The sequence below is a fragment of the Garra rufa genome, chromosome 18, assembly GCF_049309525.1.
Source record: "Garra rufa chromosome 18, GarRuf1.0, whole genome shotgun sequence".
NCBI lineage: Eukaryota > Metazoa > Chordata > Actinopteri > Cypriniformes > Cyprinidae > Garra > Garra rufa.
This window is the reverse complement of record NC_133378.1, coordinates 18,557,631-18,570,452: the sequence shown is the minus strand read 5'-3', so window position 1 is coordinate 18,570,452 and position 12,822 is coordinate 18,557,631. Positions and strand designations below refer to the sequence as shown.

The 12,822-nt window shown below is 35.8% G+C and overlaps 1 protein-coding gene across 1 annotated transcript; it reads left to right on the top strand.

Annotated features, from left to right (window-relative positions):
- The first annotated feature begins 5 nt into the window (after positions 1–5).
- Positions 6–8,213, top strand: LOC141290765 (N-fatty-acyl-amino acid synthase/hydrolase PM20D1.1). Its single transcript, XM_073822876.1, has 13 exons — positions 6–617; positions 1,800–1,886; positions 2,319–2,554; positions 2,636–2,722; positions 2,807–2,940; positions 3,022–3,141; positions 4,589–4,664; positions 4,751–4,812; positions 4,894–4,972; positions 5,488–5,559; positions 6,782–6,947; positions 7,100–7,199; positions 7,287–8,213. Exons 1-13 carry the CDS (start codon positions 389–391, stop codon positions 7,399–7,401), a joined length of 1,563 nt encoding a protein of 520 aa, XP_073678977.1. The 5' UTR covers positions 6–388; the 3' UTR covers positions 7,402–8,213.
- The last annotated feature ends 4,609 nt before the right edge of the window (positions 8,214–12,822 follow it).

The window sequence follows — 12,822 nt, the reverse complement described above, 5'->3', positions numbered from 1 at the left end:
TGCTATGTGAACCTTTAAAAATAATATAATTTGAAATACAGCTGCTCCTTGTCTATGAAATATGATCTTAATGTGGTCTAATAGTAAAAAGGATAATGAAATGGTTAGTGAAGGCAGTTAATGGTGTTCTGCAGCTCAGCATGCTGTAGATTATTTCAAATTGCTCATTTCTTTAATACGTAACAATCTATTATATTGTTCAGTATCTGTATTGCTGATTATTCAGACTGATTACTCTGTTGCTGATTACTCAGCAGGTAATTAAAAACATCTCAATTGCTCTTTACGTTTGGGATTGGCTCTATATCACTCCAGCCCAAACACCTTATGTTGCATCATCATCCAATAAAAAAGTGAACCCTGATCATGCAGATGACTGTCATTCCTCATGAACGTCTGCAAGATGAAGACCAAAATCAATAAGAAGACAATTTTGAAGTTTTCTGGAATACTGCTGTTAATCCTTGTACTTTCAGTTTTAATTTTATTTGCTGTTGTGATCGGTAAGACATATACATTTAAAGTCGACACAGAACTTGGACAATGGGAAAATGCAACCACGATTCATCCCAGTTTAAGTCCAGAACAGAAAAAGCAGCTGCTGGAAAATTTTAAAGGTAAGAAAAGCCTTGTATCAAAATTATTCTCATTTGGACATTTTAAATACTTCATAAATTTGCTGGAAAAAGTAATAACCGTAAATGGGTAATCAAACACACCTAAAGCTGCCAATCAAGTTCTTCAAGATTGCTTAAAAATTGCAGGCGGGTTGAAACAGGTTAGAAACAAGGTTTGACTAAAGAAACCGGTAATTTATCATAGAAATGGTATGTTTTTTGTTTTGTTTTTTACATTTATGACTCTTACAGCACCAGCTGTGGTCTGATATCCTCAAAACTTGCTTGCATGCTTGTTTAGAATCACCTGTCCCATGTGCTCAGCAGTGAAGTTTTGAGTTTTCCTTTAAGCTTTATAGGATTTTGGGTAAATTTGGACAGGACTCTTTTGTAAACGACTCTGTTATAGCCTTCCAAAGGGTACATTTCAAAAATTTTTTGGATAATTATTCAACTAGAGACTATAGAGAGTTATACTGCAGTTTTTTTCCAGACTGAGTGAAAAACCTAGGACTATAGTGGTTTGAAGTGGATCAAAAGTTGTCCTAAAACCAAAACAATACCTGTTCTTGTCTTAGGACAACTTTGATTAAATTTTATTTATCCACCTCAAATGTTGACTACTATAGTTCACAGAAGTAGGTAATCTACATCATCTAATCATTTAACAAACGATTTGACAGCAGTGGTTCTAGAGGCAAAGTTGTCTGGAATCCCATTTAGGAGTTATAGACATTTCACTAAAATTGGCCCCATCCCTCTCAACTCTTTTTTGATAATTATTTATGTTCACTCTCTCACTGCATTTTGTCCGTCCTGAGCCAAGGATTCTGACGATATAAGACACTTAAGCCAGTGACTGACGGTTTAGAATTTATGAATGATTTCGTACTTTTGCTATGCACTTGAACCCCTTAAAAAAATCATGTCCAAAGTATTTCTACATTTACTTTATAAAAATCTGTAGATCTTACAGCTAAAATACATGTGTACCGTGACCTGAAGGTGGACATTATTACACTAATACTAAAAATTTTGATCATGTTGATAATGTAAAGCACTTACACATTTGTGTATGAAATATGTTGCAGTAGGCCCTATAGTGTTAAGAACTGTTTTGCTAATTTTGTGTTTGTTCATTGTGTGTGTCTATGAAGAAGATAAATTTCATATTTCCCACAGTGGCGGTTCAGATTCCCACAGTGTCGTTTTCAGAGTCGGAACAGAACATAACCGCCCTGCAAGAGTTTAACCTGCTGCTAAAGAGGGGTGAGAAACCAATGATTTATAGATCTAAAATGGAACCCTGGACCACAAAACCAGTCATAAGTCAAAGTCACCAGTCAAAACCATTTCCAATTCAAAGTAAATTCTGAAAGCTGAATAAATAACCTTTCCATTTAAAAAATCTAAATATATATATATTAAAAAAAAAATCACCTAAAGTTGTCCAAATGAAGTTCAATGCATATAACTAATCAAAATGTAAGTTATGATTTATTTATTGTAGGAAATTTACTAAATATCTTCATGGAACATGATCTTAATATCCTAATGATTTTGGCATAAAAGAAAAATCTACAAATTTGATATTGCTACAAATATACCCATGGTACTTAAGACTAGGTTTGTGGTCCAGGGTCACAAATATAGTGTCATAAAAGATTAATGAGGGTTAATAATGAATTGTTCCATTCTCAGTCTTTCCAAAGGTCTTCTCATCCAGCTTGGTCCAACATGAGATGGTGGGAACCTACAGCCACCTTTTCACGGTACCAGGGAGCGAGCCTGATCTGATGCCGTACATGCTGCTGGCACACATTGATGTAGTGCCGGCCAATGAGGCGGATGGATGGGATGCTCCTCCTTTCTCTGCTCAAGAGGTTGACGGCTTCATTTATGGACGAGGAACCATTGACAACAAACAGTCTGTGATGGTACAGTGAATCAGCAATGCATTATTTTTCATTGATATGTTCAGTCCAACCTGATGCTAACAGGAATGACATGTTTTGAAGGGGATCCTTCAAGCATTGGAATACCTGCTGGAACGAGGTTACACTCCTCGGAGAACCTTCTACATTGGTTTGGGTCACGATGAGGAGGTCAGTCAACGCTAATCGCAGTTAATCTGCTAAAATCCTGGAAGAAAGCTTGTGTTAATGCAGCTCTTTATTTGGTTTTCTCAGATCCATGGCGCAGAAGGTGCTATGAATATTGTGAAGCTTCTGAAGAGTCGTGGGGTGAAGCTTCTGTATGTTTTGGATGAAGGTCTCACAATTATGGATGGCATCGTGGATGGCCTGACTGTACCTGCTGCCCTGTGAGACTATTTTTTACTGCATAAATATGATCATTTTAATATTGAATTAGTGTGTAATTTATGCCTTATGTGTTTTTTTAGAATTGGTGTAAGTGAGAAAGGTCAGGTCACAGTAAAGCTGAGTGTTAACACTCCTCCAGGACATTCATCCATGCCGCCCAAAGAGAGCACTATTGGCATCTTGGCTTCAGCAGTTACAAGGTAATAAGAAAACTGTGAACATGGTGATGCTCATTCGAGGTGCAAAAAATGAAAAATTTGAACGTGTCTGTTCATAGTCAAACATGATCTTGCATTTAAAAAAGAAAGACAGAAAAAAATTAATAAATAAACCCAAGGAAAAACGTGTTTTATCAATGTCCACCTGGCTGGCACATTTACAGCAAAAAACTGTATTATACATTGGCATTTATTTTGCCATTCTACTAATATTCTTATAATTCTGACTGAATTTTATATTCAGAAATGTACTGTTTAAAACATTTGGGCCCGGTTTCATAGACAGGGCTTAGCCTAAGCCAGGATTAGGCCATAGTTCAATTAAGACCTTTAAGTAATTTTTATAAACATGCCTTAGAAAAACATTACTGGTGTGCATCTTGATACAAAACAAAGGCACTGATATATTGTAAGATCAGTCAGTACAAGTTTCTTTCAGTTGAAACAGCTCAGACTTACATTTTAGTCTACGACTAGGCTTAAGCCTTGTCTATGAAACCGGAGGATGGTCTTATTAAATGAAGCCAGGCTATTTGTGAGCTTTATAATGTATTTATTTGAATTATGTATTTGAAAGGGATAGTTCACCCAAAAATGGAAAAAGTACCCCATGATTTGCTCACCCTCAAGCCATTCTAGGTGTATATGACTTTCTTCTTTCAGTCGAATACAAGCGGAGTTATATTGAAAATGTCCTGGCTCTTTTAAGCTTTATAATGAATGGTGAACAGTGAATGGGTGTTGAGAGTTTTAAGCCCAGAAAGTGTATCCATCCATCATAAAAAGTGCTCCACATGGCTCCTGAGGGTAATAAAGGACTTCTGAAGTGAAGCGGTGTGTTTGTGTAAGAAAAATATCCATAATAAAAATTTTATAAACCATAATCTCTAGCTTCTGCTAATTGTCGTACATGCATTCCTGAGAGAGTAGCATTATGATGGATGGACACACTTTTTTTGGACTTTGGACAATTCACTGCCATTATAAAGTCCGGAAGAGCCAAGATATTTTTAACACAACTCCGATTGTATTCATCTAAAAGAAGAAAGTCATGTATACCTAGGATGGCCTGAGTAAATCATTGGGTAATTTTCATTTTTGGGTGAACTATCTCTTTAATTAAGTTTTTTGTTTTATGTATTATTAATTTTTATTTTTATTTCTTTTATTTTTTTTTTATATAATGTTACATTTTTTTGAAAATGTATTATGTTGATGTGTACTGATTAGAAAAAATTAACAAATAAATAAATCATTGTGTGTATATGTATGTATATAGATATAGATATAGATATACACACACACACACACACACACACACACACACACACACACACACATATACATATACATATATATATATATATATATATATACTTAAAGTAATTAACTAATTAATTCTTTGTGTTTTGGCTATAAAATTTCTCAGGTTGGAGAAGAACCGGATGCCCAATCTTTTTGGTAAGGGTCCTGAGCGTGCCACATTTGAGCATCTGGCACATAAGGTAATAAAACAAACAACATGATTTTAAACACTTATAACATTCCTGCAATTACTAAATTGCTTTATACTTTCTCTTTTGTCTTTTAGTTTAGCTGGCCATACAGAATGGTCATGTCTAATCTGTGGCTCTTCTCTTCGATGCTCAGCAGGTAGGCCACATTTTTTGCTCACGATATAGTAACTAATGAGTACATGCTCTGATCTATGGTACTTTCAAATCACATTCACAGTGTTTTGGAAGGACAGCCTGACACAAATGCATTTGTGAGGACAACTACTGCCGTCACAATGTTTAATTCTGGTGTTAAGGTGGGCTGCCATTATTTATTTTCTGTTTTTACATACAGTGATGGAAAAAAAATATTTGATCCCTTGCTGATTTTGTATGTTTAACCACTGACAAAGAAATGATCACTCTATAATTTTAATGGTAGGATTATTTTAACAGTGAGAGACTAATAAGTATTTGACCCATTCACAAAAAGCCCTCTTTAAGAGAGCACTCCTAATTGCACCATGTTACCTGTATAAAAACACCTTGCAGCCAGAAATATTGCGGCTTGATAGGGTATCAAATGCTTATTTCGCTAATTAAAATGCAAATCAATTTTGAAATGCATTTTTCTGGATTTTTTTGTTGTTATTCTGTCTCTCACTTTTCAAATAAACCTACCATTAAAATTATAGACTGATCATTTCTTTGTCAGTCGGCAAACATACAAATCAGCAGGGGATTAAATATTTTTCCCTTGCTGTAAATTCACATAAAAACACTCTTAGCATGAATGGAGATTGAACTGTTTCTCTTGATCTCTGTCTGACAGATTAACGTAATGCCAGCATACGCTGAGGCCTTTGCCAATTTCCGCATTCACTCTTCCCAGACATTGCAAGAGGTATGTGGTCAGTTTTAGCAGATTTAAAGAGCACCTGTTATGCCCCTTTTTACAAGATGTAATATTGGTTTTGGGTGTCCCCAGAGTCTCTGTAAAGTTTCAGCTCAAAAACCCACAGATCATTTAGTATAACATTTGGAAAATGTCATTTTTGTAGCGTGTTTAAAAAAAGAGCTGTAGAAAAAAAAAAAGATCTACAGTAAGTAGTTTTATACCCATCTTTTTATATAATGTTGCATTTTTCAAATTGTATAATGCTGATGTCTACTGATAAATAAGTAGCATAAAATGATATAGGAAAGAACACCAGTCAAACAAGAATTAATTATGCAAATATAATGTTGATATGATGTTGCTGTTGAGTACATTTAATACATTCACCATGAGTGGTAGATTTTCAAACTGTAATATACTTCATAAACGATTAGTTTACCTCCAGAATGAAAATTTCCTGATAATTTACTCACCCCCATGTCATCCAAGATGTTCATGTCTGTCTGTGTTCAGTCGAAAAGAACTTAATTTTTTTTAAAGAAAATATTCCAGTAATTCTCACCATATAATGGACTTCAGTGGTGGCCAACGGGTTGAAGGTCCAAATTGCAGTTTCAATGCAGCTTCAAAGGGCTCTACACAATCCCAGCCAAGGAATAAGAGTCTTATCTAGCGAAACGATCTGTTATTTGTTAACCACAAATGTTCATCACCTTGGAAAAGTAACATGGGGTTAGTTCTACATCTGTGTACTTCGGTTCAAATCTTTCAACTTTTTCAAAATTGTCTGACGTTGTTTTACCATTTTATGTAAAGGGCGTTTGACTTTCTTTTCACATTCACTCAATTATTACACCGGTACGATCGAACTAATGCAAGACGTGCATTTGTGGTTAAAAAGTATATACATTCGTATTTTTCTTAGAAAATTACCAAATGTTTCTCTAGATTAGACCCTTATTCCTCGGCTGGTGTCATGTAGAGCCTTTCGAAGCTGCATTGAAATGGATGTTGGCCACCATTGAAGTCCTCTATATGGAGAAAAATCTTGCAATGTTTTTCTCCAAAAGCCTTTATTTCTTTGCAAATAAAGAAAGAAAGACATGAACATCTTGGATGACATTGGGGTGAGTAAATAATCAGGACATTTTCATTCTGGAAGTAAACTTCTCCTTTAAAGTTTACTAAAACCAAAAGTTAAATAATTTATTAAATATTTCCTTTCTAGGTTCTAAAGCTGATTGAATCCACCATATCCGACGAGCGTGTGAAGGTCGAGTTTGTTGATGGATTCGACCCACTGCCCATCAGCTCATATGAAGAAGATACATTCGGGTACCAGATCATAAAGAAAACAGTGCTTGACGCATTTCCTGGGGTCACTTCATGTCCTGGTAAGGCGCTTGTCAATAAGTGCTGCATGTTTGCTCTCTCTGGCAAAGAGCTCAAGGGGTTTAAGTGGCCCTTACATACATCATTGACTCACAAAGAGCTTTTCCCACTCTTAGTCTTGTCAACAAACCAGCTCTATGATTTCCTCTCACAGCTATCTGCATTGGCAACACTGACAGCCGTCACTACACAGAACTGTCTCCTGATATTTATCGCTTTGCCCCATCATGGTACAAACCTGGTGATTCTGAGAGGTAGGACACACGGAAATGCTGAAGCGACATACTGGCTTGTGCACTGTAAAAGAGCTAAATATTAAACTGCTTATACTTGTCCTTTAGATTCCATGGTGTGAATGAGAGAATTGCCATCCAGAACTATGAAGAGATTGTGCTGTTCTACTTTCAGCTCATGCAGAACAGTGACATCAGGAACGTGCCAGCACCTCACACCTAAAATAGACAGATGCCATTTTGTGGAAGTCATAAGCTGTGTGTCTAAATTAACTTAAATGTTAAATGTTTCCCAAACTTTGGAAAAAACTGTAAATATATTTCCTTAATTTGCTTTTTGAGATGGTGTAATATTACATAATGGATAATAAACAAGAAAAAGATTGTCTTGATATAAATTATCTTTAGAGTAGTACAGTATCTTTAGATTTATTTCCCTGGATGAGTAAACATTTTACTACAGTATATTAAAAAACAAATCACAAGGTTACATCATGACATATCAATTAGAAAATGTGGATTAGATAGCAGATAAGTACCATTTCTTGCCTTCAGTGATGTTTGTCATGCAAAACCACAGTGAGTGCAATTATTTTTCAGGCTTTTTTCATTTTATAAGTTCAATATGGTAATAAATGCATCTTCTCTATGTGCAAAATACTCCAATATCCAATTATTGTTATTAAAAAAAAAAAAGAGGACATCGGGTCAGTTTGCACATGTTTGTCTACACAGGCCTCTGCTCGTATTCACTGAAGGTATGCATTTTGTCGTTTTTGTCTGTGGATTTAGCCCTGAGGAAAGCCTGTGCCCCAAAATGCGTTGGCAAAATAACATTACTTTTTTACCTCCATCTTTTGTTTAAAAATAACTTCTTTATTTCCCCCGCATTTTGTTGATGAGTGTCACCAGAACAATTACACAACTTTTTTTTTTCTAATGTACGTCAGAGGTTGTATTTTTGACTTTGCTCTGTCAAGCTGTCAATGATTAATAATTCAAATGTTACATAAAAAGGAGTAGTATCCAAATGTTTATGGATCTGGCTGAGAGAATAGTTGCCCTACAGAACTATCCTGCAAAGTCATCAAGGTACAGAGAGCAGATAAACACTCCTTCAAAATAACAGCCTTGATGTAGTTATAATCTCTGTTATGTATTTTACCTTTGTCTGTTGGCTCTCCTTGGTGTCAAACTCTAGTCAATAATTTCCTTGGTTGCGTCAAAAGTAACCTTGAAAGAAAGTGCAGCTCGCATATAAACAGTTGCTCTCATAAATGTACATACCCCTTGCACAATTTGCTAAATGTTAATCATTTCAACAAAATAGGAGGGATCATGAAAACTGGATGTTATTTTTTATTTAGTGCTGTCCTGAATAAACTGTTTAACAAAGCAGATGTTTATATATACTCCACCAGACAAAATAATAACTGAATTTATATAAATAACCCCATTCAAACGTTTACATACCCTTGAATCTTAATAATGTGTGTCCTTTCCTGGATGACCAACGACTGTTTTTATCCTTTGAGATAGTTGTTCACGAGTCCCTTGTTTGTCCTGAGCCGTTCATCTGCCTGCTGTTCTTCAGAAAAATCCTCCAGCTCCTGCACTTTATTTGGTTTTTCCAGCATCATCTTCATATTTGAGCGCTTTCCAAAAGTGACTATGATTTTAAGATCCATCTTTTCACACTGAGAACAATTAAGGAACTCATACATAACTACTACAAAAGATGAAAACATATTCTGATGCTTAAGAAGGCAACACAATGCATTAAGAGCCAGGGGGTGTAAACTTTTGAACAGGATGATGTGTACATTTTTCTCATTTTGTTTATAGATTTTTTTTCCATTTATTATTGCACTTCAGAAGCTACATTAATATTTACATGTCTCCAAGAAGACAATACAAGTATAATTTACCCTGATCATCCAATTCAAAAAGTTTACACCCCCAGCTTTTACTGCATTATGTTGCTTTCTTGAGAAACAATGAATGTTTTAATCTTTTGCAATAGTTCTGTATCTGAGTCCCTCAGTTGTTCTTGGTGTGAAAAGATGGATCTCACATCAGACAGTCATTGTTGGAAAGGATTCAGATATGCAGACGCTGCTGAAACATCAAAGAATGTGCAGGAGCTGGAAGATTTTTCTGAAGAACAGCAGGCAGATGACCTGCTTAGTAAAACAAGAACAACTATCACAAAACATAAAGACAGCTGTGGATCAACAAGGAAACTGGTTACTATTTTGTCTTGTGGAGTATATATAAACATCTGTTATGTGAAATAGCTTATTCAGGACAGTACTAAATAAAAAAATAGCATGCAATTTTCATGATCCCTCTTATTTTGTTAAAATGACAAACATTTTGCATATTCTGCACAACTGTGTGTGTGTGTGTGTGTGTGTGTGTGTGTGTGTGTGTGTGTGTGTGTGTGTGTGTGTGTGTGTGTGTGTGTGTGTGTGTATGTATATATATATATATATATATATATATATATATACACAGTCGTGGCCAAAAGTTTTGAGAATTACATAAATATTGGAAATTGGAAAAGTTGCTGCTTAAGTTTTTATAATAGCAATTTGCATATACTCCAGAATGTTATGAAGAGTGATCAGATGAATTGCATAGTCCTTCTTTGCCATGAAAATGAACTTAATCTCGAAAAAAAAAAAACTTTCCACTGCATTGTTAAGAAGGCTTCAGGGTGTCCAAGAAAGTCCAGCAAGCGCCAGATCGTCTCCTAAAGAGGATTCAGCTGCGGGATCGGAGTGCCACCAGTGCAGAGCTTGCTCAGGAATGGCAGCAGGCAGGTGTGAGCGCATCTGCACGCACAGTGAAGCCAAGACTTTTGGAAGATGGCCTGGTGTCACGAAGGGCAGCAAAGAAGTCACTTCTCTCCAAAAAAAAAAAAAACATCAGGGACAGATTGATCTTCTGCAAAAAGTATGGTGAATGGACTGCTGAGGACTGGGGCAAAGTCATATTCTCCAATGAAGCCTCTTTCCGATTGTTTGGGGCATCTGGAAAAAGGCTTGTCCGGAGAAGAAAAGGTGAGCGCTACCATCAGTCCTGTGTCATGCCAACAGTAAAGCATCCTGAGACCATTCATGTGTGGGGTTGCTTCTCATCCAAGGGAGTGGGCTCACTCACAATTTTGCCCAAAAACACAGCCATGAATAAAGAATGGTACCAAAACACCCTCCAACAGCAACTTCTTCCAACAATCCAACAACAGTTTGGTCAAGAACAATGCATTTTCCAACACGATGGAGCACCGTGCCATAAGGCAAAAGTGATAACTAAGTGGCTCGGGGACCAAAATTGAGAAAATTTAATCCCATTGAGAACTTGTGGTCAATCCTCAAGAGGCGGGTGGACAAACAAAAACCCACTAATTCTGACAAACTCCAAGAAGTGATTATGAAAGAATGGGTTGCTATCAGTCAGGATTTGGCCCAGAAGTTGATTGAGAGCATGCCTAGTCGAATTGTAGAGGTCCTGAAAAAGAAGGGCCAACACTGCAAATACTGACTCTTTGCATAAATGTCATGTAATTGTCGATAAAAGCCTTTGAAACGTATGAAGTGCTTGTAATTATATTTCAGTACATCACAGAAACAACTGAAACAAAAATCTAAAAGCAGTTTAGCAGCAAACTTTGTAAAAACTAATATTTGTGTCATTCTCAAAACTATATATATAGGTATGTGCCAAAAAATTAGAAAATCGAGGGAAAGTCAATTTATTTCATTAATTTGTTTCAAATAGTGAAACTTGAAATTTCACTAGATTTTTCATAGTTTCACTTTTTCCTCGGATGGGATCATTACAACCACATCTGGGATCGTTTAAAGCCGCATTTTGGAAATTCAAACTAGGGGCACCATAGAAATCCACTATATTGAGAACAATCCTGAAATATTTGCCTCAAAAAACATAATTTCTTTACGACTGAAGAAAGAAAGACATGAGCATTTTGGATGACAAGGTACATGAGTACATTATATGTAAATTTTTGTTCTGGAAGTGAACTTCTCCTTTTAAAAAAATGTAAGGACGTTGTCTCCACATTTGACCAACAATGACTGATTGCAGAACAGCAGAACCATACGTCACAGCAGTCACACGGCAGCAGCAGGCTCAGCCGGTTGTGGGCGGAGTCTCCTGCTGCGGCCCAATCAGGTCCCAATTCGCAAACTATCCGTCTTAAATACTATTTGCAAATAGAATTAGTATGTCCCAAATCGTAGTATGTTTAAAGTATTCCAAAGATTTCCAGATGGTCTACTACTTAACTTAAGAATACGATATGCGGATCAATGCGCACTCTAACTGCTATTATATTGCCCACATCACATTACGCGGTGAACAAGGATTCGATTAGAACTACAAACACGCATAAAAAGTATAAACTACAAACATGGCGGATACGCGCGACCAACGGACGGAGTAGAGAAAGGGGTTTAAGTTATAAATAATCAATGTGTAACCTGAAAATAATAATAATAATAATAATATTATTATGTGTGTGTGTGTGTGTGTGTGTGTGTGTGTGTGTGTGTGTGTTATCCACGTTATATTTCATGTGCAGCAAATAAGTTCTTTGTGTGCAGCAACATAATGAACTTTTAGAATGGCAGAAACAAATGATGAGAGTCTGCTGGCCAAAGAGTCACTTTGAATTTAAGGATGATATGGACATTTTCCATGTTTCCACTACATCAAGAGTGTGTGGACAAAACATGCCTCAGGATTAACTGCATGTTTAAAGAGTTTTGATTTATTTTTTAAGGTTTAACCTAATTAAGTTGAGTAATGTGTGGTTATGATTGCTGTCAAATGTGTACCTTCTGTGCTATAACTTTAGTTTAATTTTGTAATTTTTTTTTTTTTTTGGAAAATCCAGTTAATGATGCGTATAGTGTATAGTACATGGTATTATGTACTAAAAACTGGTTAATACTGAAATGATTAAATAAAAAATATATAGTTTAACTATATAAATAAAAACGTTCTATTGCTCAGGTTTTGTTTTGTTTTTTGTTTAAGGTTTGTACTCAGTTTATACTGTTTATCTTTTAAGACAACAAAAATTTTACACACGTATATATAATTTAAATAGGCGCGATTAAATGCATATATAATTTAAACAGGTGCGAACACACACATATATTATAAATATGTATAGACATATTTTTTTCAATTAAAAACTTTAACTTTAAATTAAATACTGACTTAACATTAACAGCTTTGAAACACTTCACAAAGATAAGTAGTGCAATTTCTGGTGTTTATCATTAATTGTATTATTTTATTATTTATTTTTTCAAATAACATACAACACGTTATAAAGAAACAACATTAAAAAAAGAAAAGGAAAACAAAAAAATATAAGTTGATCATTATTTTCACACACTTTCGATCTGAGACGGAGACTCCGCCCACTACCGGCTGAGCCTGCTGCCGCGGCGCTGCTGCCGTGTGACTGCTGTGACGTATGGTTCTGCTGTTCTGCAATCGGCCCTATCTCCATTTGAGAACACCACCGAAAACCACATGCGATTCTAATCCACAGCAGCAGAGGTCGCTCATGCTGCGTCATCGGTGAGTTATGAACCTGGTTGATAAA

What these genes read in the sequence shown, in the direction of transcription:
- LOC141290765 (XM_073822876.1), top strand. Translation starts at nt 389, where the DNA reads ATGAACGTCTGCAAGATGAAGACCAAAATCAATAAGAAGACAATTTTG. An exon ending in CTGACTGTACCTGCTGCCCT is followed by an intron (nt 2,941 to 3,021) that starts GTGAGACTATTT and finishes GTGTTTTTTTAG; the next exon opens with AATTGGTGTAAGTGAGAAAG. An exon ending in TTGGCTTCAGCAGTTACAAG is followed by an intron (nt 3,142 to 4,588) that starts GTAATAAGAAAA and finishes AAAATTTCTCAG; the next exon opens with GTTGGAGAAGAACCGGATGC.